Here is a 26,104-nt window from a genome sequence, read left to right as displayed (position 1 = left end):
AGTACACAATGCTCGGAGTTTCGAAATAAATCAAAATGAACAGATACGAAGAAGAAAAAGGAGAAGGAGGAGAAGAAAAGATCACAGACACTCGTAGACATTAGACGAGGAATAGAGAAATATTGCTGGTGTCACCAATTGACGTTAGAGCTGAAAGAGAACCGGTAGACCAGGTGGATGGATGACATAATTTAGGATCCAGGAAGACACTGAATGCTGGCAGCCGAAGATATAATTGTAGAGATCTTTGAGTAAAGCTTATGCCTTACAGTGGACGATGATGAAGCATTCCGTGATAGTGTTCCATATGGAACATTCCTGTCCATTTCACACTACATTCTTTTCAATTAAAATAGACTTCCTGCTTTAACGATTTATTTATAATCGATTTTGTAATTATTTTTGACATGTATATGTTTAAAGTTTATTATACCGAGGTTCTTATTTCAAATTGTAACAGCAATCATAGACATATGACTCGACGTAAAACGATACAGTTTATCTATTGCAACAGAAAAATATATTGTAATGCAAGCGTTTTGTGAACTATGCGAAAATATTGTGCGAGTAATATGATAAATGTGTTACATTCCTTACGGTTCAGCATTTATAAAAGTATTTATAATTTTTATTCTAATATATAAAATTCTCGTGTCACGGTGTTCGAACTTGAACTCCTATGAAACGGCTTGACCGATTTTTACCAAATTTCATATGCGTATTCAGTATGTCTGAGAATCGGCTACTATCTATTTTTCATACCCCTAAGTGATAAGGGTTGTTCACACTTAAAAAAAAATTTTATTTTTTTGACGAAATTTTTTGTTTTTATTTTTTTATGATACAACATACAAAAATACATACAACCCTAAATTTTCACCCATCTACGATCAACCCTTATTTTTAAATTGAAAATTAAAAATATTTTTTTTTGCAAAACAACGTTTGCGGGATCAGCTAGTCTATTTATACAAAGTAAATGGTTATGTGTAAACTTTAATAGGGTTAGTGTATAACTTAAATGTTGTAAATATGTCGTACACCCAATCCAAAAATAATAAGCAACTTGATATGACTTTGAACTTTTTGAAGTTATCGACATAACACATTCGGATATAGAAATAAATTAATGTAACTTATTTCAGATTTATCACTTTATACAGTCTTAAAATTTCTTCATTGGGTAATAAACGGAATAATTTTTTTTTTTAATAAAATTCCTTAAAACATTTATCGGACTAACATTTACAAAAATTAAAAATAAATTGACGGAATAGGTTTATTATTCAATAAATTAATATTTAAATGACAAGAATCTAATGTCGTCTGTACTAAATTCAAATACGGCACAGATGCCAATATCTGTAGAATATATATCCTTGTTATTTAAAAAAAAATATTAATTGACTTTAATTTAGTTTTAAATAGTTTAACCCTTAATTTGTCAGTTTTTTTAAATATTACATTAATATTCATACCCCTTGACTTTTAAGACACAAGCATGCCAACGGAAAAAACTGAACAAGCGTTCGAAAATTAAGAAATTACCTAAACATTCACATACAAATGATTACTTTGCGTTCAAAATTGATGCCACTATTTTTTTTTAATTCTGATGTATCTCTAAAAATACATTATAAAGAAAGGGTTAATGTTTCAGTTAGTGATATATCAAGAGAATTAAACAGTGTAATATGCAAGAAGGTGAACAAAAAAAATATTAAAAAAATATTAAACGTAAATATAAAAACAAAGGAACGAACGCTAATGTCTATGGAAAATAGATTTTTCTAGATATTATTATTAAAATAAAACTTACCACAGATCATATTGGAACTATGGTAAAGGCATATGTACAACAGATGTAATATTGTTGAAATATAGATAACATAAACAAGGCGACATAATCGGTTTCCATTAAGAAACAAAAAAAACATAGAGCCACTTGTGTCAATTTTCAAATCGACTTCAATCGTGGACATTCCGTTTTGGCGGACCGCTTGTAATTAATGTCAATTGATATGTCCATGATTTGATATCGTTTGTTGCTAACAAAGAGTTTTATACGGTGTTATATAAGTCATGTCCAAATATATGCTATGAGATAGAGTCAGAAATGAGATCCAAAAAAGCAAGATCAATGACGTACCTCGAGGAATTTCTCACTTTCTCCTTTTATGCTACACAATCTCCTATGTTACAATTTCCTTCCGTCCTTCAATTTCTTCTTTTCAATTTCAATCTCTTTCTTCATATTCAAATCGTCTTCCGTTCATCACCTCCCTTCCATCTTTGTTTCTAAACCACAGATTGTTACATTACCACAGTTTTGACTAAATATTTCGATTTTATTTACATTTGACAATTGGTTTTTCTATTTCTAATTTTATTTCTTTACAGTTATAGATATTTTAATATATTTTCTTATTTACTAAACATATATTGCTTTATTTATTTCAAACTTGGGATTTTAAGTCTTTTTTTTTAATGACAGCTGGTACGATAAAATGGCGGGAAACTTGGTTTTTAATTCAATAGAGATTTCCTGCGTTTTTTTACTGTCACTTCATAGAATTGAATAAATATGATATGAACACCCTGTCCAAAAATCAATGGTTTCAGAAATATTAAATAATTTACTTTACTATATAGTAAGAAAAAGAATTTTTAAAATTCGTATTATTATATATTAAAAAGATTTATTATCTGTATTCAGACTTATTTATACTGTCTGAAATTATTGGTCTATAGTTTCAATAAAAAAACACAACACATTGTGATTACTTTATATGATTAGATATGTAAAAGTTCCACGATCTTTTGCTGACATCTGAATAGTATAAAAAATGTTACACGTACAATAAATCATCCTGTGTATCGTTGAAATTATAAACAAAACAAAGGTAGAAATGTTGGGCTAACCGCCTGACTAGGATCGCGTCTCGAACTTTCTAGAACTTGCCAACAAGATTAGCGAGAGGGCTCCATTTGCGGCGGCCATTTTGGCTCAAATGTCAAACTCAGAAAATGGATTCCGTAGAAGCCGCTGGGAATTTAGAATTGGCGCTTGCCTTCGTGCTGTGTTACAATTTCACTTATTAATGAATGAATTATATATTTTTGTATATAAATTATACAAAAATATATAATTCATTCATTTATATAAAGATATACATAGATATTTTCTGTTGAAAATTGAATCATGTATGACTAACAAAACCTAAGTCAAATCACAATAATGTGACATGTAGTGGGATTAAAAAGACATTGTTTAATATGAACTTTCACCCCTGAATAGAAACATGGATTCGAAGATATCTATGGGAAGATATCCCATAATCGCCATTCTTGGCGGCTTGACAATCGCAATGTGGTATTATGGTACAGTACCCGGCGATATTGTCACAGATAAAAAATATTAACGTTCTTTAATAGCTGCATAAAAAAAAGTTATTCATTAATTACGGTATATACAGGATGTTATGTACAATAGTGTTGATATTTTACAGGTAAATAGAGTTAGTCTATACGATATTTTTTTAATATGGGCACCATGATCTGATGTGTATTACAGTACCCGGCGATATATATTGCACATCGACCTTTGGAAAGAGACAACTAGCTAATTTCGGCTTTGTAAAGCACTATCTCTGTCCCACACTACCTGTATGACGTTTTGTCAGTCGTTGTATTTAGTGCGACAGAGATAACGCTCTACGAAGCCGAAATTAGCCGATTGTCTCTTTCCAAAGTCCGATGTGCAATATTTATCGCCGGGTTCTATACGCAGAGGACCCTACTGTCCATTCTTTGGAAACTTTATTTGTGAGAAATGCAATCCTATATAATTAATGCACAAAGTATGTATTACATAAGAATCTCCCTTGTCCCTGTCCTCTAGAGCTGGTAAAACACTGCTCAAAATAATAAACTAAAGTCGTGTTTACACTGATAATTTTTTTTATTAATGACATCCGAATCGTATATAAAGAACTGTGAATTAGAAGTCAATTTAAAAGCTATCCTGTTCTAATTTTAAATAAATTATCCTTTTAAAAAAAAAATATTCAGTCGTTTACTGTATAATGACGTTTATGCCAATGTCTCAATGTTCAAATGTGTTCTAATTTTAAACAAAATTCAAAACATTCTTTATTCGTATATTCTGTTGGCACTTTCGTTATCAATCAAAATAAAATGTCGGCATTGTTGTACGTTCAGAAAGCTACCAGCTCGGAAGACAGTTCTGCTGAAGCCGGCGAGAAACTCAACAGTTGCTCTTTACAAATATAGTTCTATAATGGTTTTCACGCATTAATATCAGTATAGTATAATTATAATAGTATACTTTATTCACAAATATGTTTTTCATCTCTCTAGTGATCTAAAATTGTTTGTAGAATTTTATTATAATGTATATAATTAATAATATATGTAATTTCGAGTGTTTTTTGTATTTGCGCTTAGTGTCGTTCGTATGTTTGTATGTAGCTTGTGATATTTTTAATTCGAAGCGATGATAGACTTCTTAATTTATAGAAATTATTGCAATCATAGTATTCATAGAAATCATAGTATTCATAGAAATTATAGAAATCATAGACATCATAGAAATCATAGACATCATAGAAATCATAGAAATCATAGAAATCATAGAAATCATAGAAATCTTAGAAATCATAGGCATCATAGAAATCTTAGAAATCATAGAAATCATAGAAATCATAGTATTTATAGACATCATAGAAATCATAGTATTCATAGAAATCATAGGAATCATAGAAATCATAGAAATCTTAGAAATCATAGAAATCATAGACATCATAGAAATCATAGACATCATAGAAATCATAGACATCATATAAATCATAGAAATCATAGACATCATATAAATCATAGAAATCATAAAAATCATAGACATCATAGACATCATAGAAATCTTAATCCAGTTTGAAAAAAAAAATGCTTCGCAATCCCACGCGAAGCACTCAACCGTCGACCAACCCAAAAACATTATTAAGAAATAAAGTAATTGTTTTTTTTTTATTTAAAAGTCGATCGGCCATTTTATTCGAAAATCAAATGCAAGTTCGCTCGACCGTTACTAGAAGAAAAAAAAACAAACAAAAAGCAACAGAGTGCCATGAACTCTGTCGCGTTGGGTGCATAAAATGACGCATATACTTATATTTTATTTAAATTAAAAATTGCGTAAATAAATTGTTAAAAAAAATTACTTGATTATTCGATTTATTTTCGTGCTATTTTAAGACAAGATATATGCTTCTGTAATAAAATACATAAAACAATTTTTACGCCAATAAATTATTATTTTAATATTTATTATACCGTATATAAAAGGACGGAAAAAGGCTTACTATTCAATAAACGAATATTTAAATGACAAGAATCCTTGGCAGCGATATAGCCTGATCGTTTTGATTTCATTCAGGCTATATATAAAGTGTATATGTATACATCTGTGTTAAACTTTATTAAAATATGTGTAGTTGTGGAGTTTCTTTCTGCTTCTTCTCTACAACTATAACACCTTGTGAAGCAGAGTAAAGTCAGAAATAAAATAGATTAAACAAATAAGTAGACAATTAATAAGAGTTCTGTTAAAAGTTCCAATGTTGAATAAACTAATTTTAGCGTTATCTTTAATAAAGTTACACAAGATATATTAGACCCTCCGTTTCTTAGTTTTAAATCTAGAATTAGAAGAATATTATTAAATAAATCTTATTATAGCATTCAAGAGTTTTTAGTTGATCGAAATGTGTGTAACTTGGTTTGTTGTTTCATTCACATAGTTGATATTATAATGTACACATCAAATATTGTTAAATTTTATTTAAAAAAAACCTTCTGAACAGGCCGTTCCGAACTGGTGGTAGCTTACAGCATATGTTAAAATAATCGACGAATTATAAGCGCTTGTAAATGCCTACTTGACTTAACTTGTAAAGAATGCCTATATAATATACTACTACTCCGCTAGCTCAGTGACCCAAAGAGGGTCTTGGCCTCCGAAGCGAGAGACTTCCACTTTCCTCTATCTTGCGCCATCGTCTGCAATTGGTTGACATTCAATTCGCGCAAGTCTGCCTCAACGCGATCGATCCAGCGATACCTGGATCTACCCACTGGTCTTCGACCCCTCGGTTTTTCCAGGTACGCTACCTTCACGCTCCGATCCGATCCCATTCGCTCAAAGTGACCATGCCAGCGGATTCGTTGAGCTTTATATTCGCCAATGATATTGTGCTACTATAGTCTCAATTTCGGCATTCTTTCGGAGCCTCCAAGATCCGTCTTGATTTCTCGCTGGTCCCAAGATCTTTATAATATATATGTACATATTTATATATATACATATGTATATATAACACCATCCTTGATCTTTTACATCCAATGGACGCAGGGCACGAAATGCGAAAGCGAAAAAAAATTTTTTTTTCCTGTCAATATGTGTCAAGTTTCAAGCCATATGTTACCACAGATAATAAAGGTACAAATTTGTACATTCAGGTCAAGAGTATACTTTTTTTTTCTAGTCACATCAGTCGCCTTAGTGCGAATGTCAAGGTGTCAATATCAATGAGGTTTGTAGTCTTAAAAATAAAAATCGTATTGATTAAACTTTATTTAATTTTCGATTTCATCTAAACCAGTGATTCCCAAAGTGGTCTATATCGACCCCTAGGGGTATATGACAACCTGCAAGGGGTCTACGTCAGCCAAAAAAAACATAAGGGGTCCATGAAAAGAAAAAGGGAGTCCACGATAGTGGATCTCAACACATACACTGATAGTACCTATTTACTTACATCATACTATCTTATAATATCAAAACATTTACATTATTTACAAAAGTACCTATGAATTAAAAAATTATTATATATGTTTCGTTATTCGCTTTGTGGTCGCAATACATTTTGAACTTGTAAAAACCTGAGAGTCGCAGTCTCAGAGCTTCGCTACCTTGCACTGACTTGTTCAATTCGTCACTCTATAAATACGAATGTGGGACAAACAAATAAATCTACAGGAAATCAATATCAGGTAAGTAGGGGGTCTAACCAACACGAAAAAAACATTGCAAGGGGTCTACTACACAAAAAAGTTTGAGAAACTCTGATCTAAACAATCATCCTGATATAATAAAAACTAAAATTAACATTTAATCCTACTTGTCACTATTTGAATAGGGATAGGCAAATGAAACTATATAATAATTATCTGTGCGATTTCGAATGTTTTTATGGCGGAAAAAACCTTAATTCGCTCTTTTTTATGCCCTGACAAATTTCCCATTTATTTTTTTATCTATTTAGTAGTCTTTTAAAATGCCAATATTATTAAGCCTCTGTGATCTGTGGTTACTCGGTAACATCAAGTTTAGATTGTCTGTGAGATATACAAATTATGACAGCTATATGAGAGAAGTATTTCTCTGATATGATATTATCATTTCAGCCGAAACACGTCCACTGTTGGGCATAGATTTACCCATATTGATTTCTAATAAGACTAATTGAAAAAGATCTTGATATGGTGGTATCTCGACCTTGGTAGTGGACATACTGCACTATGGTAGTCAGTCTGCCTACTCCAAAACCTTCGCAACCATCTCCGCTATGGCTTCCCCGCTGTCACTTCAACGTCAACCCGCTGGAGCATGGATTTCCTCACTTCTGATTCGATCTCGTAGAGCAGAGTTCCCCAACCTTTTTTGTGTCGTAGACCCCTTGCCATGTTTTTCCGTGTTGGGTAGACCCCCTAACTACCTGATATTGATTTCCTGTTAATTTATTTGTTTGTACCACATTCGTATTTATAGAGTGACGAATTGAACAAGTCAGTGCAAGATAGCGAAGCTCTGAGACTGCGACTCTCAGGGTTTTTACAAGTTCAAAATATATTGCGACCACAAAGCGAATACCAACATCCTACAACTTACACAATTTTATAAACATATATAATAAATTTTTTACTTCATAGGTATATTTATAAAAAATAATGTAAATGTTTTGATATTATAAGATAGTATGATGTAAGTAAATAGGTACTATCAGTGTATGTGTTGAGATCCACTATCGTGGACCCCCATTTTCATTTCATGGATCCCCAAATTTTTTTTCGCTGACGTAGACCCCTTGCAGATTGTCATAGACCCCTAGGGGTCGATATAGACCACTTTAAAAATCACTGTCGTAGAAAAATCCATTACAAAAGCCATATCTATGTTTTTGTTAGACGATATAAATTAGTAGCTATTCGCATAAAGTATGCCTGCAGGAGAATAAACACACTTATACATAAAAACCAGTTGTAAATGCATTTACAGTGGTACCCCAGTGGTGGAGGAGTAAGACTTGTGATCGCAGATCGCGGATTCTATTACTCGATATACAACCTTTTGTAATTTAAACTTTTTGCGTTAATTATATAGGATTACCACTGCTCCCAAACAAGTTACCAGAGGATGGGCTGCAGCGTCCACTGTGTACCATAATACCTTCTTTTTAATAGAATCAGGCGTTACCTCGCGGAAGTCCATCCTAAGTAAGAAAAGGACCAATATTTAGCCACTTCCGCACATGCAGCAGTAGTCGTGCAATAAAGTGCACCGCCCGCCAGCCCGCTGACAAATGGGCATGCGGCAAACAATGCTAATTACACAGCTGCCACCGCTAAATCACACAACACGTGTTTCACCCCCCCACTGGGCATCTTCAGGAGTTATGTTACACCGATTATTGCCAAACACAGAGTCTACACTGCGATCGCCAATCCCCATGCCAAGCGGGGAGGATTATGATATATCCCCATAGATATCTTTGTGAAAGGCGTATACCTTGATCTTGATTGACGGATCTATATACAGATATTATAGTAGATGCATATAATAAAGTTCCACAAGATATCTTAGACCTTCCGTTTCATAGTTACTAATCTAAAATTAAAAGGTATATTAAAAATAAATCTTTTTATAGCATTCGAGTGTCTTTAGTTGATGAAAATATGTGTAATTTTGTTTTTTGAATCATTTACATGTTTGATATTATAATGTACAGATTAAACATTGTTAAATTTCATTTTAAAAGTACAGCTGTTTAGTTTCTGGCTGAGCTGATTTTAATTTATTGCTAATATTGAAAAATAATTGACGATCTAAAACTTTGTGTAAATGCGTATTTTAATTTTTAATTTAAAAAAAGGTTACAGATAATAAATACAGATTATAAAGAACGTTGCGCGCCAAAGAGCACAGATAATCACAAACATCGACCACGCTCGATCATTTCCGAACGCATATTCGAACTAAAAAACCCTTCTAGCATTCATCAATTCACAGGAGATTTATTATCGCATTCATTTTCGATAGCAAATGTAATGACGGTGTGGTACAAGGGACAATCGACCGTCGGACGGTGACCATACAGACAAAATGGCCGCTAGAACACGCAACATAACTGGCCGTTCGCCGTGTATCATTTCAAAATTCTCGTCTCAACTTTTATTTTTTATTTTTCTACTGCATCGATGATAAGTATATGGCGTGTTGGATTTCTGTAACATATATTCTACAGGGTGATTGATTTTAAATATCCAATCATTGGGTTCTATATATAGCTCATGTGCACTAAATATTAAACACCCTAACTCAAAAAGGTTAGTAAAGTAACAAAAAGCCTTTTCAATATTTATATTACCACATATAAAAATCAATTATTGTTTACTATCTATCCTTGAAAACTTTGTATATATCTAAAAAATAAATTAATATAATATATTTCAGAGTAAGAAAAGGATATTTAGCCACTTCCGCACATGCAGTAGTAGTCGTGCAACAAAGTGCACCGCCGGCCAGCTCGCTGATAAATGCGTATACGGCAAACAATGCGAATTACACAACCACCACCATTAAATCACTCGACAAATATTGGTCCTTTTACTTAGGATGGACTTCCGCAAAATAATGCCTGATTCCATTAAATATTTAAGAAAGTTCAATTAATACAGGATGATTAGAAATAGATGTGAAAGCTTTAAAATTCGACTTATATACATCCATTTGAAACCATCACACATATTACAAATCACTTTGACTAGAAAAATTGTGTTTTATCGTACGGTGATAACTTTGAAGGTGATGAAATTGATTTGTAAGAATAAATAAAGAATATACAATTTATAAACAAAATGATTTTCCTTGTTGATCACAGTATTACATTCAGCACTTTAAAGCTGTTTACACATAAGCAATAAACCGCGTTCCACTTTCAAAATTTTAAAAACTCTCTTCTTTAAAGTTGGTAATGAAAACAAAATGTATTTGTGGCCAGTATTTCTAAAATAAAACTATTTATTTGTGTATTCTTGTTCGTAAAGAAGCGTGCATTAGGATTCTGGTGTTAGAATTTATTTACCTTTTTTTTAAGAAACAATACAACAGTAGCTTGTTCATTAAAATTATTATAATAATCTATTTATTTATTTTAAATATACACACCAACAGCAAAACATACTATCAGTATATATGACTTTACAATTTTCTACATATAGTATAAAACCACATAAGAAACATATTAGTTAGTTTTAATTACAATTTCTTTTTTCATGTAACAAATCTATTGTCACGTGAGAAACACCATGATACTGCAGCATGTATATATCTTATATAATCTTTTAATACAATATAACTTATTGAACTTTGTTTTAAATTAAGCTATGATTTTTTTACTACTTTATATAAATTATATTATTTTGAAAATTTATTTAATGTAAATGATAAAAATAAATACAAACATACAATATATATGTTACGAATGGCGGTTATAAAAGTTTCCCTAGATGTTTTTAAAACTCGTGTTCTAACTATTGCTTAGCAATTTATTTTCAATTACATGTTATTTATGTGCCCTTATATAAAATATATTAAAAATAGTGGCAGACTATTGATAAATAAAAGAAATAAAAAATTACTTGTAACCCATAAATTTAGTCTTCAAAAAAGTAAACAAATTATTTATAGGTCTGTGTGTATATATGTATAATAAAGTTCCACGAGATATCTTAGATCTTTTGTTAATTTTAAATCTAAAATTAAAAATATATTATTAAATATATCTTATTATAGCATCCAAGAGTTTTTAGTTGATATTATAATGTACTAATCAAAAACTGAAATTATTTAATTTTAAAAGTTCAACTATTTTGTTTTTGACTTGCTTTTCTCAACAGATGGTAGCTTAATATATATAATGTTAAAATAATCGACGAATCAAAAGCACGTGTAAATGTATATTTGAATAAAAATATTATGAATTTGAATTTGAATAAATTCAGTTGACGGATTATAAAAAATTCCATCTCTATAAAACATTTTCACACGTTCCAAGATGGAGGGCCGACTCGATAAAGCGTCTAATGATGGCCACAGATGATAAATCACCTCTCATTCAAACAATATGAATAATTAATTGGTGAGGAAGCTAATTGATGCGTGTATAGTAGAATAAATCAATTATTTATTTTATTGTTATGTTTAAAGTTACATGAAGGTGTTATGTTGAGAAAAAACATTTTATATTAACCTTTAATTTATTTAGGCCGTATATAATCTTACCAAAGACTGTAAAAAATTAAAAAGTAAAATTATAATAGAAAAAATTGATATAAACACTCCTTGATTGTTTCAAAACAAATGGTGTAATGTATATATTTGCGTGTTGTTTTTATGTGTGCAAGACCTATTCAAAATTTTATCGTATTAATCATATGGGCTTGTCGCCGAAATCAAAAAAAAATGTCAAATTTCATCAAGTGGTCTAATATATATCGTAATTAAAAACATATGTAAAATTAAAACAAAAAAGTTTTTATATATTTATCGATCATTCTGTATATATACGCCATCTAAACAAATAACAAAGGTAGAATAAATAATTAAAATAAGACAGGTCAAAATCGATACGACTGTTTCTAAAATCAACTAAATTTATTTGGATATTTTTTTTTCATCTGTCATTTCGTTCGCGCCAAAACGAAAAGAAACATGGCGGACGACTCGGAACTAAATGCGAAACATGAGAGCCGCTCCGACAAAACAACATTGCGTTTTTTTTATATACATTTAAGGAAATCAAATGCTTATAAATATTATTATCTGCGTTTTTATTTAACTATTTTTTGATTTCTTAACCATCATACATATATACATATCCTTTGTATATAAGAGAATTTAACGCCATACTCTACCAGTAAAACTTAATACAAAGTGACGTATCTTTTAAAACCTATTTAAAAAGTTATACAGGGTGTTAATAATTGTAAAACCTTTATAATGGTGAAATTACGGCTTTTGTTGCCAATGTTTTGTACAACCATTTCAAAAATAAATGACTTAAAAAAATAATGAAAAATTAAATTAAAAATTGTTTAATATTTCTGTAATTAAATACTGTAGAAAATGTATCATATTTCAAAGTGTTTAAATATAGTTTAATTAAAAATATGTGTAATTTTTTAAAGATTTTAAGTACCGTTTATGACATGATTGTCTTAAGATATATCTGTTCTGAAATATCTCCTGTGCGTTTTATAAATCGCGGTATTCCCCGTCTAGTAAGAGAATGGAGGAATTTAATCATTTAATCCGTATAAATGCACCAGCTGTGCGATCGAAACGTAAAAACTTTATTTCTCTGGATGTAGCACTTTGTAAGTCCAGAAAGGTTGAATTCAGTTTAGGCGATAATCTTTATTGACTTGGTCACTGTTTGGTCGAAACCACGCGGTTTGCGGCATACTTAACTGAATCTGATTTTCAATTTAAGTGCATTACTCTGTTAGAAGCGTCTCATGACTTTTGCAATGCGAGCAAAAGTAACTTGAGCTGTTAATGCGATGAAAAGGTTTGTTATCATTGTTTAAATCAGAGTTCCCCGAACTTTTTTGTATCGTAGACCCCTTGCCATGTTTTTCCGTGTTGGGTAGACCCCCCAATTACCTGATATTGATTTCCTGTAAGTCATGATTGACGTAATTTATCTATCTTTGCTAACTACGAGTATAAAACTAAAATTTAATAAAAATAATGTACTTACTTTTCTCCAGCACTCTCAAACAAAATAATACTGAATCACTATAATTTGTGTGATATACTATCTGTTTATATTTTTTAAAATATTTTCTTAGCACTTTCCTTTTCAAGATTCAGGAAACGAATAAACGTATTTGTCCCACATTCGTATTTAAAGAGTGACGAATTGAACAAGTCAGTGCAAGGTAGCGAGGCTCTGAGACTGCGACTCTCAGGTTTTTACAAGTTCCAAATGTATTGCGACCACAAAGCGAATTCCAACATCCTACAACTTACACAATTTTATAAACATATATAACAAAATTTTTTACTTCATATGTACTTTAATAAAAAATGTAAATGTTTTTATATTATAAGATAGTATGATGTAAGTAAATAGGTACTATCAGTGTATGTGTTGAGATCCACTATCGTATCGACCCCCATTTTCATTTCATGGACCCCCAAATTTTTTTTCGCTGACGTAGACCCCTTGCAGGTTGTCATAGACCCCTAGGGGTCGATATAGACCACTTTGGGAATCACTGGTTTAAATAGATACTTTTTTTAATTTCATTCGAAAGGAGGTTAAGGAAATATATATTTAAAACACAGAATCTGTTTTATGAATGTACTACCACAAAAGATAGTGTGGGCTACGATAAATGGGCGGAGCTGGTATATATATATATATGTACACCAATACCTCACTTTGAGTCGTGGTTACGTTACAATAAAACACGACGCAAATTGAAACGCCGCAAAGTGAATTAAGATTTTCTATAGCAAACCATGTAAAGATCGAAAATAGGTTCCAGGGTTACGAAAACACTACTTTTTTAAAAGAAAATTGTACAAAGTAAACATTTAAAAACAAAAATAATATTTTTTGTGTAACTAGAAACAACGTGTAAAAATTTATAATTCTCTTTTAAAAAAAGCAGAATACACTACGTAATTAAAACTGAACTCTAAAATTAGCAAAACAAAGTAAAAATAAAACTATATTCAAATTACGTTAATTTTTAGTTAGAAAAGGAATCCCTGAGTTTTGGTGGCATGGCGAAATTAAAAACAAAAGTGTTGCCATCTTTAAGAAAAAAAAGAAAATTTCATAAAAAAAATAAAGACTCGAACCCAAAACAACGCAACCTCGAAAATCTAACGACGCACAGTGAAAATTAGTTCTAATTAAGCAGCGACGCAACTTCGAAAAAACACAAAACGTAACGACGCAAGGCGAGGTATTGGTGTATATATTACAAAATAGGCGGTCCGGGAGAAGACGAGACAGTGGATCCAAATCTTGATAGGGCGGCCTTAAAAAAAGGTCTTAGTTCTTAAAGGCTTGTGGCCGCCACTCGAGAAAGTTTAAATCCAAATACAAACATATAATTGTTGTAAATACTACCTAAAAAGATATCAAAAAAAGGATCCATAAAAATCATAGATACCAAAGAAATATCCGTCTCTGGTTTTGAGTAGCAAATCGCATTATCAAATCAAGTACCCTTTGAACTGATATTTTCAATTTGTTATGCCCTATCCCCTGTAAGTGCATATCCCCCAGAGATCTCACATTTCTCAAAAACACTATTAAAACATTATAGATAATGATTATTTCTTTTATTTTATTTCATATATCTTTTTTATTTAACACTGAGTGTACCTTTTTTATTAATTCTAATTTGTATCGCTTGTGTTTTTTTACAATATTTTTTTTCGCTTTTACTAAACGCAGACAGTTGGGAGAGGGTTGCCGCTATTTGATACGGATCTTTCTTCTCCCAGCTGCGAGGCACGACAGCGTTTTGTAATTTTTTATAATTTTTCTTACACAATTTTCTCTTATAGGTAAATACAGCTAAAAACAATACAATTTGGAATACTCAATTATATATTAGTTGGTACCACTGAGTATACCTAGTGACGCGTTGTTGTGTTATTTGTGTAATTAAAAATTAAAAACAAAATGCCGATATTTCTTATATAGAATGATAAAGAAAAATAAAAAAAAATTCAACAACCTTCCTGTGTATATCACTTAAATTAGAAAATTTTAAGGGCTAAATGGTCGGATAAATGTTTTAAAAGCTATCAAATACAGACACAGAGATACACATTCATTTATATTCATACTAGCTGATCCCGCAAACGTTGTTTTGCAAAAAAAATTGATATTTTAATTTACAAATAAAAAATAAGGGTTGATCGTAGAGGGGTGAAAATTTATGGTTGTATGTTTCTTGTAGGCTGTATCATAAAAAAATAAAAACAAAAAATTTCGTTAATAAAATAAATTTTTTTTTTTAAGTGTGAACAACCTTTATCACTTAGGAGTATAGAAAATAGATAGTAGCCGATTCTCAGACCTACTGAATACGCATATAAAATTTGGTAAAAATCAGTCAAGCCGTTTCAGAGGAGTTCAAGTTCGAACACGAGAATTTTATGTATTAGATATAAATGTATATGTTTATATATATTCCTACTCTTATTGCTAAAATATTGGTCCTTTTCTTACTTAGGATGGACTTCTGCGGCAAACAATGCGAATCACACAATTGCCACCGTTAAATCACTCAACTCGTGTTTTACACCTCCACGAAGCATCTTCAGGTGTTATGTTACACCGATTAGTGCCAAACACAGAGTCCTTGATAAATTTCATTCTTGTTACATCATCTTTTTTTTTTGTTTTCATTATTAAAAATTTATTATACGATTTTTATTTTATTTTCTTCCTTTTATTTATTAAGTTACATCGATAAAACAAATAGGTTTATGATATAAGGATGTTGGTATTCCATCCTAATTACTGTCAAAGATAATGGTGCTGTACCCCAACCCCATTCGCGGTTCGTTGGATAGTCGCATTGCAATTTGATACAGTTGCATTTACAGTGGTACTGTGTCCATTGGTACAGTTGCCGACATAAGTGTAAGTCATTAAATAGAGTGAATTTAAAAAAAAAACACTAAAAACACAAAAGTTAGGAAATAAAATATATATTTATATTATACTAGTTAAGCTCTGCGGTTTCATTCGCTTGGAATTTGACAAAAAAAAAATGTTTTTATTTTAATTATATGTGCCGAAAATGAAATTCACAATTTACATTAATTTTCATTTTCCCCATAATTTGTAACGTCATCATTCGTACGCTGTATTCGTTTTAATTCAAATCAACATATATCACGGCAATATATGAAATTCGTTGGAATAACAGTGGCGCCATCTGTCGAAAATTAGTCGTACTAGCTTACAAACCTTCGCAAGCTCATGTACAACAACTTTGCTGAAGATCATCACATGATCAAATATATAGTTTACTATTATATTAAGGACATAGAGACAGACATATATATATGGGCATATATATGAAACTAACCGTTTTGATACCACTATAGTGAACAGCCAAGGTTTGGAACAATCTACCTTCTTTGTTTCGAGCTAGATATAACTGAGGAGTCTTGGCGTCAAGAGAGAATTGGTATCTTCTAGGCAAGCATGTATCATAGACTTTGTCATCGTTTCAGATGATTTATCTATAATAAAAAACATGAATGATTTTTTTTTATTTATATAAACTAATGTATAGATAGAAAATTAAATACATAATTTTTTATATATACACTATAAAACTGAAAGGGAGAATGTGTCTCTTATTATCTTTTTTAGTCTTGGAACACATGCGAACAAAACGTCAAAATCTATGTTATACATTATATAGTTGTTACTAAAAGCGAGTTTCTCAAGTCCTGGAATCTAACAATGATGAACAAACGTGAAGATCCATCACATAAAAAACATCGAGCGAGAAATAAATCAGCTCAAACACATCTTGTTAAGTAAGAAAAGGACCAATATTTAGCCACTTCCGAACATGCAGTGGTAGTCGTGCAATGATGCAGAGATGAGTGCAGAAGATGCCCCGTGGAGGGGTGAAACACGTGTTGAGTAATTTGACGGTGGCGGTTGTGTGATTCGCATTGTTCATCAGCGGGCTGGCGGGCGGTGCATTTCATTGCACGACTACCACTGCATGTGCGGAAGTGGCTAAATATTGCACTTTTCTTACTTAGGATGGACTTCCGCGAAGTAACGCCTGATTCCATTAAATACATCTTGTTAGTTCGCATTCAGCAAACGTCAATTTGACATGTGCGTTTCCCGCCAACAATTGGCCGAATGTCAAAGTGACGTATTCAATTGGGCGACAACGCGCCAACAAATAAATATATCTGTTACACTCAACCCTCGTAAGTCGGAACTTTTGATTTAGTTAACATAGGAACGTGTTTATGCAAAAGTGAACAGCAAAAATGTTATGAAATATTTGTAATTTTTTTGTACGAATCGAACCTATAAATTTCTATAATTACACACACACACACACACTTATATATATATATGCATATATATATATATATACATGTATGTCTGTATATATACATTAAACAAAAAAATACTATATGTTATAATTGGTAAACAAAGTGTAAGGTGATTTCTGAACGGCGCTTGTATGAAAGAGACGGATGAATCCGGAAGTATAGCTCTCACTCTCTCACGACGACTCCGCCATTGACGCACGATGGCGCACACACACTCTCGCCAAACACACACATAAAATCTAGTAAAACGATCATAGTATTACTCGAAGCTTTCAATGCATTTCATCGCAAACATATAAAGTCTATAGATCCTTACACAAATATGGCAATCCCAACCTTCTATCCAAACTTCGATATAGATTCAGTTAAAATATCTTCGGAGAAAAGGTTCACGCTTTTCTTAAAAAATGGAGTTGATATCAATAAGTTTTTTTTTTAAATTTTTTCAAATTGTTTTTTTTTTAAATTAGCTCGTGGATTTGGACCCTGAGTCAGAAGAGGCTATATAAGCCAGAAAGGCCAGACAGCCAACCCGGGACGCAAATATACACAATAATTTCATTTGTAAATATTGTTACAAAGCACGAGTTACAGAACCCTCTAAACAACAAACACGGAATCCTAGGATCAAGAATAGCCGTGAACACGCGTGACCTTGAAGTTATTTATAGATTTTCGATTCTCGGAAATTATAACCGAGTACTATCTCGAACTTCCCAGAACCTTATCCGTAGTATAAATAGGTGTACTCCCCATATCAACAGTCCAGTATTGTTTTTCGAGTTATATGATTAAGATCTACGATCAGTGATACAAAGTGTCTATTTAGTAAGTTATTTGAACAGTAATTTCTTGAGCGATTCGGAAGCGTAGTTTGGACTAAGCGAAAGTATACTTTGTGTTAAAGTAGGGTGACCATTTTATTTGTGAATAAAGGACTCCTTGTGAACTTGGTGTTCCATTCCGAGTCAGAACCCACAGTACCTAATAATATATTTTAATAAAGTTACTGTTTCACTTCCGCATAAAGCTATCCCGTCCTCCCTCACCGAGACCGCGTGGACTATACACAGGGGTGTAAACTAATAGGTACTTTATAAACCCCGACGGACTTCAATCCACTTTGTTAAGTATTATTTATTATTTAAAAATAGCACGATCTTTGATACAGTTGCGAAAATAATTACATTTAAAAATTATATATAAAAAATACTTTACATTTCTCAACTCATATACTCATAAATTTAATTTTATAATCAATGGCTTAATATATCTGTACTTAATACTATATTTCTGGAAGTAGTACGTGTTTAAAACCTAGAGATATATTCGTTGGTAGCGATATCTACAGGGTGATAGGTTATATGATATTTTTTAACCTCTTGTTCACCAATACTTTTAATAAGTTTTTCATGTTTAATGTCTATTTTATTCTATCATTATTCATATATTATATTACGCGTAATTTTTCTTCCTTCATAATATCTCTCATCCTTGTCTTTCTTTACACCTTCCTTCACTCCTTAGATATCACAGTTTGATTTCTAAATTTTTTATGAAATTACAGTTTTTTACACTGCTATGGTATTAAAACTTTAAAAGGATGAATGTACAGAACTTTTGTCAGCAAAAGGCCTAAAAGGTTCCTCCTTTTCTCAAATCAACATATATAAAGTGATCACTCTGAAATATGTAACATTACTTTTTTGTATCGGAACCCGACAAGGGATAACTTCTTACAATACAAAATCTGCAGGGAACTAATAATTAATTTTAAAATATATTATCATTACGCATTTAATATTTCTAAAACCATTGATTTTTTTATTTAAATTAAATGAGAGCTAGTCAGCCCCCGCAAATCTAAACCTAAACATTACTACACGTATTATTTAACCAACTTTTACAACTATAACCAATCCACTTGTATAATTAATGGAAAACAATAATAATTAATAATTACTTTTTAATTGTTACAGTGGCGGGATAAAACTTCGTCAGCTGACAGATGGCCGCCATCTTGTTCAAGTCATATACACGCCAAATGGCGTCATCCAAGACTGCGAATATTTAGCGGATGTAAAAACAACAAGAAATTTTTTAAAAACATTAAGAAAAGAATTAAAACTAGCATTAGAAGAGCAGACATATAAAATTCTAGAAAAAGACACGGACGTTGAAAACGAGAGATTTTACCGCCATTTTGGAAATATGACGTTGAGATTGTTAAAAGAAAATGAAAAATTGCCGCCAGATATTGCTGTTTGGTTGGATTATGACAGATTAAAAATAGAATGCATAGAAAGGCATGAAGAATTGACTTACATGATGACGAATAAAAATAAAATTGGAGAACAAGCTCTTACAAGGTATACATCATTTTTTTATTATTTTCCTATTTTATTTATTTTAGCTACGTATGTAAATTAAAATAAATTATAAAGTTACACGTTTTTCAATTTATTTCTATCATTATATATATGAAACGTAATTTGAAACATAATAATACATATATTAAATCAATTAATTTTATTTTAAACAAATTTATTCGAAAAGTTTTTGTCTATATTTACGTAAAAATGATATACAGTCAAATGAAAAAATTTATATTACATTTTTACTGCATAAATTCCCACAGATAATTAATATTAAATTTATTTAAAATCGAGACGACCTTGAAAAATAAGATTAGATAAAAACGTGTGACTTCATAAAATATATATTCACTTTGACAAGTTAATGAATGCACCCTTTTTTATCTGTGCTCATTATTATCAATCGTATTCACTCTGGATTGGATACAATTTATTTCACAGGCCACATCAATGCAATGACCTCTTCCTTCACTCTTTCTCTATTTTTAAGTCATTTTGTGACTAACAAACAGAATAAATGTAACTGTGTAGATAGTTCAATCATCGACCGTACGCAAAATAATAAAGAAATCATAAAAAAAATTAAATAAAACATATACTAATTTACTTATATATATTAACGTATCTTGTTGTAATATCTATAAAAGTTGAGAAACAACTTTTTTATTTTAAACCACCAATTAAATAAGTGATGTAAATTAATATGATATAATTCTGAAATTATTATTTTTAAAATTATACAAAATTTGCGCAAATGTCTAATAAAACTGTGTAATATTTTACGTCACATATAAATAAATATTATAATATTTTTAATCTGCATTTTCCGTGCATCGTAATTATTTTTTTTATGAATAAGAAACTTTGATAAACTGTCAAACATATATCATGAATGAACATAAATATATTGTTACGTGTATATAATCGTCAAAATATTACAAATCAGCTTATATTTATAATTCAATGATAAAAAAAAGAATATTAAATGTCACGTAAAAACTAACCTAAAAACTTTTTCGGTAAAATATCAAATTACATGACATCATTGTTACTTTTAATCGATTATTATTTAGGCAAATAATCTCAAGGGAAATCCGTATAGCATATATATTTATTTTAAACAGAATTTAAAATATATAAATTAAATTCATTTTACTAAACGTCATTGGTTATATTATTGCGACATTAACGAAATTATCAAATTCCTTATTTTAAAATTAGTACAGAATTATTATTTTTATGTCTCCAATTATAATTATTAATGATATTATTAAAAATTACTATTTTATAATAAGTGCTAATACAATGTTAGTGTACGGGATACGGCCAAACTGTCTCTTACTTGGCAACTAGGGCTTACAATACCGAACTAAAATCTAATTTTAATCTAATTTAGATTTTAGTTCGGTATTGTAATTGATATTTGAAATATCGGAATACCGGTATTTAAACCGGTATTATTAATAAAAAAATACTAGTAATTTTTTACTTACCTCGGTTGTTATATTGACTTGTTAACAAATATATGAAATCCAATAAATATTGTTCTGAAAAGAGTAGACATTATTTATTATATTACATAGACAGTTGGAGTAAATAGATACAAAAATAACGTGCAAGTAAAAAAAGTACATATAAAATTCTTTATTACATTTTACATACAATAGGCTCATATGTCGTTATGTAATTAAAAATGCAAAAAATATATTTAAATTATTTTTTTTATGAAATAATATCAATAACTTACGTTTTGTTTATAAGTATGCTCTTAAAAACATAAACGCCGAAAAAGCTCCTTCTAATTCTACACTTGTCGGCATTATTGTCATTCAGAAATCATGTACATTTTGTAAATAAATGTGCCTGATATAGATTTTATACAATGAATTTTTTTTTATCTTAAAAAAAAATTCTTGTAACTTATTAATATTATTTTAAATTACATTTATATTGTGCATAAGTTCAACTTTTATCAACTAATGTAATACCGAAATACCGGTATTTTTGTATAAATACCGGTTTTTAATAACGGACAAAAATCGTCCGGGATTCCGGATCCCGGAATACCGGGCACAGCCCTATTGGCGAATCTCGGTTCGCCCATCAAACTGTTGAAAGATCGAAAATCCTCCATCCCTTAGCGTTAATAGTAAAATTAGATATTATTAAAGAGAGATATAGAGAATAACATTAAAACATGGTGGGTGTGTGGTGGTGGTAGATGCGTGTTCAATCCATCAGAAGGCGGGTCATTAGGCAAGAACACGGCCCTGAACAAAAAAAGAGGATCACAATATAAAAGTTCCTGTTTCTGTTCGTCAAGCGTCAACTCAGAAGGTAGACTCGACTAATGGAACAGGAGGTATATGTAAGACTTTGGAAACGAGGATATTTTTCCCGGACGTCTAGTCGACCTATAGTTGGACCTGGATACGATTCTGGTCCAGATGTTCACAGAGCACGAAGGATTCCCTGAGTACCTGAGGAGGTTTAAATTCAATAATAGACTCTCTGATTCTGTAACCCAGGGGTGGACGAGACCGTGGTGCAAGTAACTGCCTTCTTCTTTTAAACCTATGGAGGTCATCAAGGCATAGGACTTCATAAAGATCGTACGATGATCAATCTTGCGTTGCCCACATCGACTTCTCGTTGGTCCACGTGGTGGGAGTTGTACCCACTCCGTGCCTACTGGAACGTGGTCGCCACTCGGTAATCACTTTAAACTAACAATCCTTCGAGCTACGTCGGTGATCTTGATTCTTTTGCCGTTCTCCTTACCTCTGATTCTGTTTTACCTGCTCTTCCTTATGCAATGCTATACGAACAGATATAGAGATATTTAATGGAATCATGCGTTACCTTGCGGAAGTCCATCCTAAGTTAAAAGGACCAATATTTAGCCACTTCCGCACATGCAGTGGTAGTCGTGCAATAAAATGCACCGCCCGCCAGCCCGCTGATAAATGCGCATGCGGCAAACAATGCGAATCACACAACCGCCACCGCCAAATCACTCAACACGTGTTTTACCCCTCCACGGGGCATCTTCAGGAGTTATGTTACACCGATTAGTGCCAAACACAGAGTCCCACACACAACCACAGAGATATAGAGATCTAGCTAAGAAGGAAGGTAGTAATTGGCAGCATTGCCTTCCTGAATAGCAGTGCAGGATACATCCACAGATTCCTACAATACTGCGAGATCACAAATAAAGTCATAAAATCTAAGATCGAGTAATAATAATAAATACCTGTCATATAGTAATAAAAAAAAAAAACAAATTTTAACAGCTAAGATGTACAAATATAATAATAAAAATAAAAAAAGTTATAAGAAATGTGACAGATAGAAGGTGACATATGAACATAATCTAAAGAAGGAAGAAAAATTTTGAAAATAAAATGCTTATAAAATTATTTGGTAAGACAATTCCCTGTTATAGATTCAGATAGGAGAGCGAGACGCCATCTAAAAAAGGAGGTTATATATATATATATATATATATATATATATATATATATATATATATATATGTGTGTGTGTGTGTGTGTTCGATATTGTATCCGAACGTGACACTTTTTATTTGTACTTGAGTGCGTGTATCGGAACGCACGGCGTCTTTCACCGGCTTCTAAAAAAAGACGATCTTTTGCATCTACCATCAACGGACATTTTACAAATGTCACATATTTGATTTCTTAACATTAAATAATTAACTAAATGTGCTTGTTTTATGTCGAAACCCAACAATAATATATATATATAATACACTATTAATACTGCATATAAGATATCAAAACTTAGTCAATATGTTTTTTCGGTCGATTTATTTCGCATGTTCTTCATAGATATTATCCGAATAGATTGTAGAATAAATTTTTATTTACAAAATTTCACGTAATACATATAATATTATTTCAGCCCATATACACCTACTGTAAGGTATAGGCCTCCACCAAAGATATATATGGGAGAATACAGACTGGCTTGCGATCGCAGTGTGATATTATAGTACGCGGATGAATCTTATATATTTAATTTACAACGTGTGAAGGTTTTATCACAGAATTCGAAGTTTATCTCTACAGATAATAAAATACAATACATGACAATCTCTTAATTGTAATATATAAATATATACACCTATCCCCCGATTTACACGGTACTTGATTTACACGTTTTCGCTTTTACACGGTTTTCCAAAAAAGTTATTTTTTGTTTTAATAACCGATTTTATTACCATCTCTCATAATGTAAATATTTCTGCTTCAAACATCGAATCGGCACAAATAACTTCGAGTGATGAAAGTGAATTCGAAACTATATTCCGAAACAAAGAATGACAGTAATTTCTTTTTTTTCTTCTGTTTAAAGTATTGTAATTAAATTTAAAAAAAAAACAGTTTTTCCGTAATATATTAAATATTTTAACTTGTCAAGGCATTTTTTTATTTCTGTGTACACCTATAATTATTGGAAAAAAATCACAACTGTTAAATAGCAAAATCGTGCATTTTCTGCAAGTTTATCGATTTACACGGTTTTGTCTTGAAAATTTTTAATTTTCGATTTATACATTTTTCTCAGGAACGTATCTACCGTGTAAATCGGGGGATAGGTGTACTTATGTTAAAAGAAAAGAGAATGAAAGCATATATCTTTTGTAAAGCTGTCATCTATATTTAGCAAAACAACATAGACTCAACGGCAGATATAGACTAAGCTGTCTTTTTCTCTGCTACTATTCTATTTGATTCTTCACTGCAATTGGGATACGCTTGAAAAACATTTTACAATATTCCATCACCGTTGAATACTCTACGATTTGATAAATTATTTTTATCTTGTGACAATAAAACTGTCTCATTTTTAATTCTTAAATATTATTGTAATTATTTTGACTCAAGTATCGAAGCCTTTATAAACCTTTTCACTAATATATGAGCTATACATTTACCCTTTCAATAAGTACTTGCAATTGTATTACAGTAAGAAATATAGGTTTTGATATCTAATTAAAAAAAAGAAAAATCAAAGACGTCACTCGGCGTATATTCAGGCGTGAATTCACGCCCGTGATCGAAAGATGGTTAAAGGTTTTATACCGATAAACAAAACATCCTGTATATCGATGTATTTAATTATACTCAAATAAAATATATAGCGGTAAATGGAATTGTAACTTTTTTTAAACAAATTTTAAGTCATATCGATTACATATAGTATAAAGTTATCGATTATTTAATTTTTTTAAAGAATATATTATGTCTATATTTATATAACACGTGTGTCAAAGTTCTTATATTATCTGTTTTATTTTTTTAAATATGACTAGTGTTGACACTTTTTTTAAAATTATAATCTTACTGGTCTAAAATTAAATTAAAATAATTCATCAAATCGTCCAATTCATTTCATTTACTAACACATTGTTAACTGTCTTTGGCATATTCATTATTGAATTTTAACACCTTCGCCTATATCCTTGATCTCGGTCCACCAAAACTATTGTATCCTTTCTACCTACTACACTTTAGTCTACCAAAAACATTAACAGTTGCAACGGATTCTACCTTTGTCTACTTGCACCACTCATTCTCACCACGGAATATATCATGATCTACCAAAAGTACTTATCCTCTCAACGGTTTATTAAACTAGTAAAATTATTGATTTTCATAATGGATATCTTAGTTGACCAAAACCATTGGACTTTAACAAAGATTATACTTTGGTCTACCAAAAGTAGTTATCCTTATCATGAAATGTACAATAATTTACTAAAATAATTGATCCACACAACGGATTAAATCTTCTGTACATATCTTCGTCTACCAAAACTATAGATCGTCAACTCTTACGGCTTTGTCTACTAAAACGACTTATACCCTCCATAGTTTATACCTTGATATAATCACTGATTTTCATCACATATTATATATATCTTGTATTAAACATTTTACGTATCAAAACTATTATTTAATCAAGTTTTACTAAATATTTACCAAAATTATTATATCCTTTCTACCTAGTACACTTTAGTCTACCTAAAACATTTACAGTTGCTACCTACACCACTAATCCTCACCACGGAATATATCCTCTCTTTCAAATCTACATATTTATAATTGATCCACACCACAGATTAAATCTTTTATCTACCACGGACTTTTTGGTCTACCAAAACAGTAGATTCTCTCCATCTCTTACGGCTTTGTCTACTAAAACAGCTAAT

At 31.0% G+C, this 26,104-nt stretch overlaps 1 protein-coding gene across 1 annotated transcript in view; it reads left to right on the top strand.

Moving 5' to 3' along the window:
- The window catches only part of LOC137926134 (uncharacterized), a 110,904-nt gene that overhangs the window by 66,295 nt on the left and 18,505 nt on the right, over window positions 1–26,104 (top strand). The window contains exon 3 of the mRNA XM_068769664.1: window positions 19,468–19,857. Coding sequence (XP_068625765.1) covers window positions 19,468–19,857 — 390 coding nt within the window. The remainder of the gene's footprint in view (window positions 1–19,467; window positions 19,858–26,104) is intronic.

Source organism: Battus philenor, unplaced genomic scaffold, assembly GCF_028537555.1.
Source record: "Battus philenor isolate CCGP_79_NKW_IND1 unplaced genomic scaffold, ilBatPhil1.0.hap1 SCAF_29, whole genome shotgun sequence".
Classification (NCBI taxonomy): domain Eukaryota; kingdom Metazoa; phylum Arthropoda; class Insecta; order Lepidoptera; family Papilionidae; genus Battus; species Battus philenor.
Note: the sequence above shows the minus strand (reverse complement) of the source record. Positions and strands in the feature narration are given on the sequence as shown.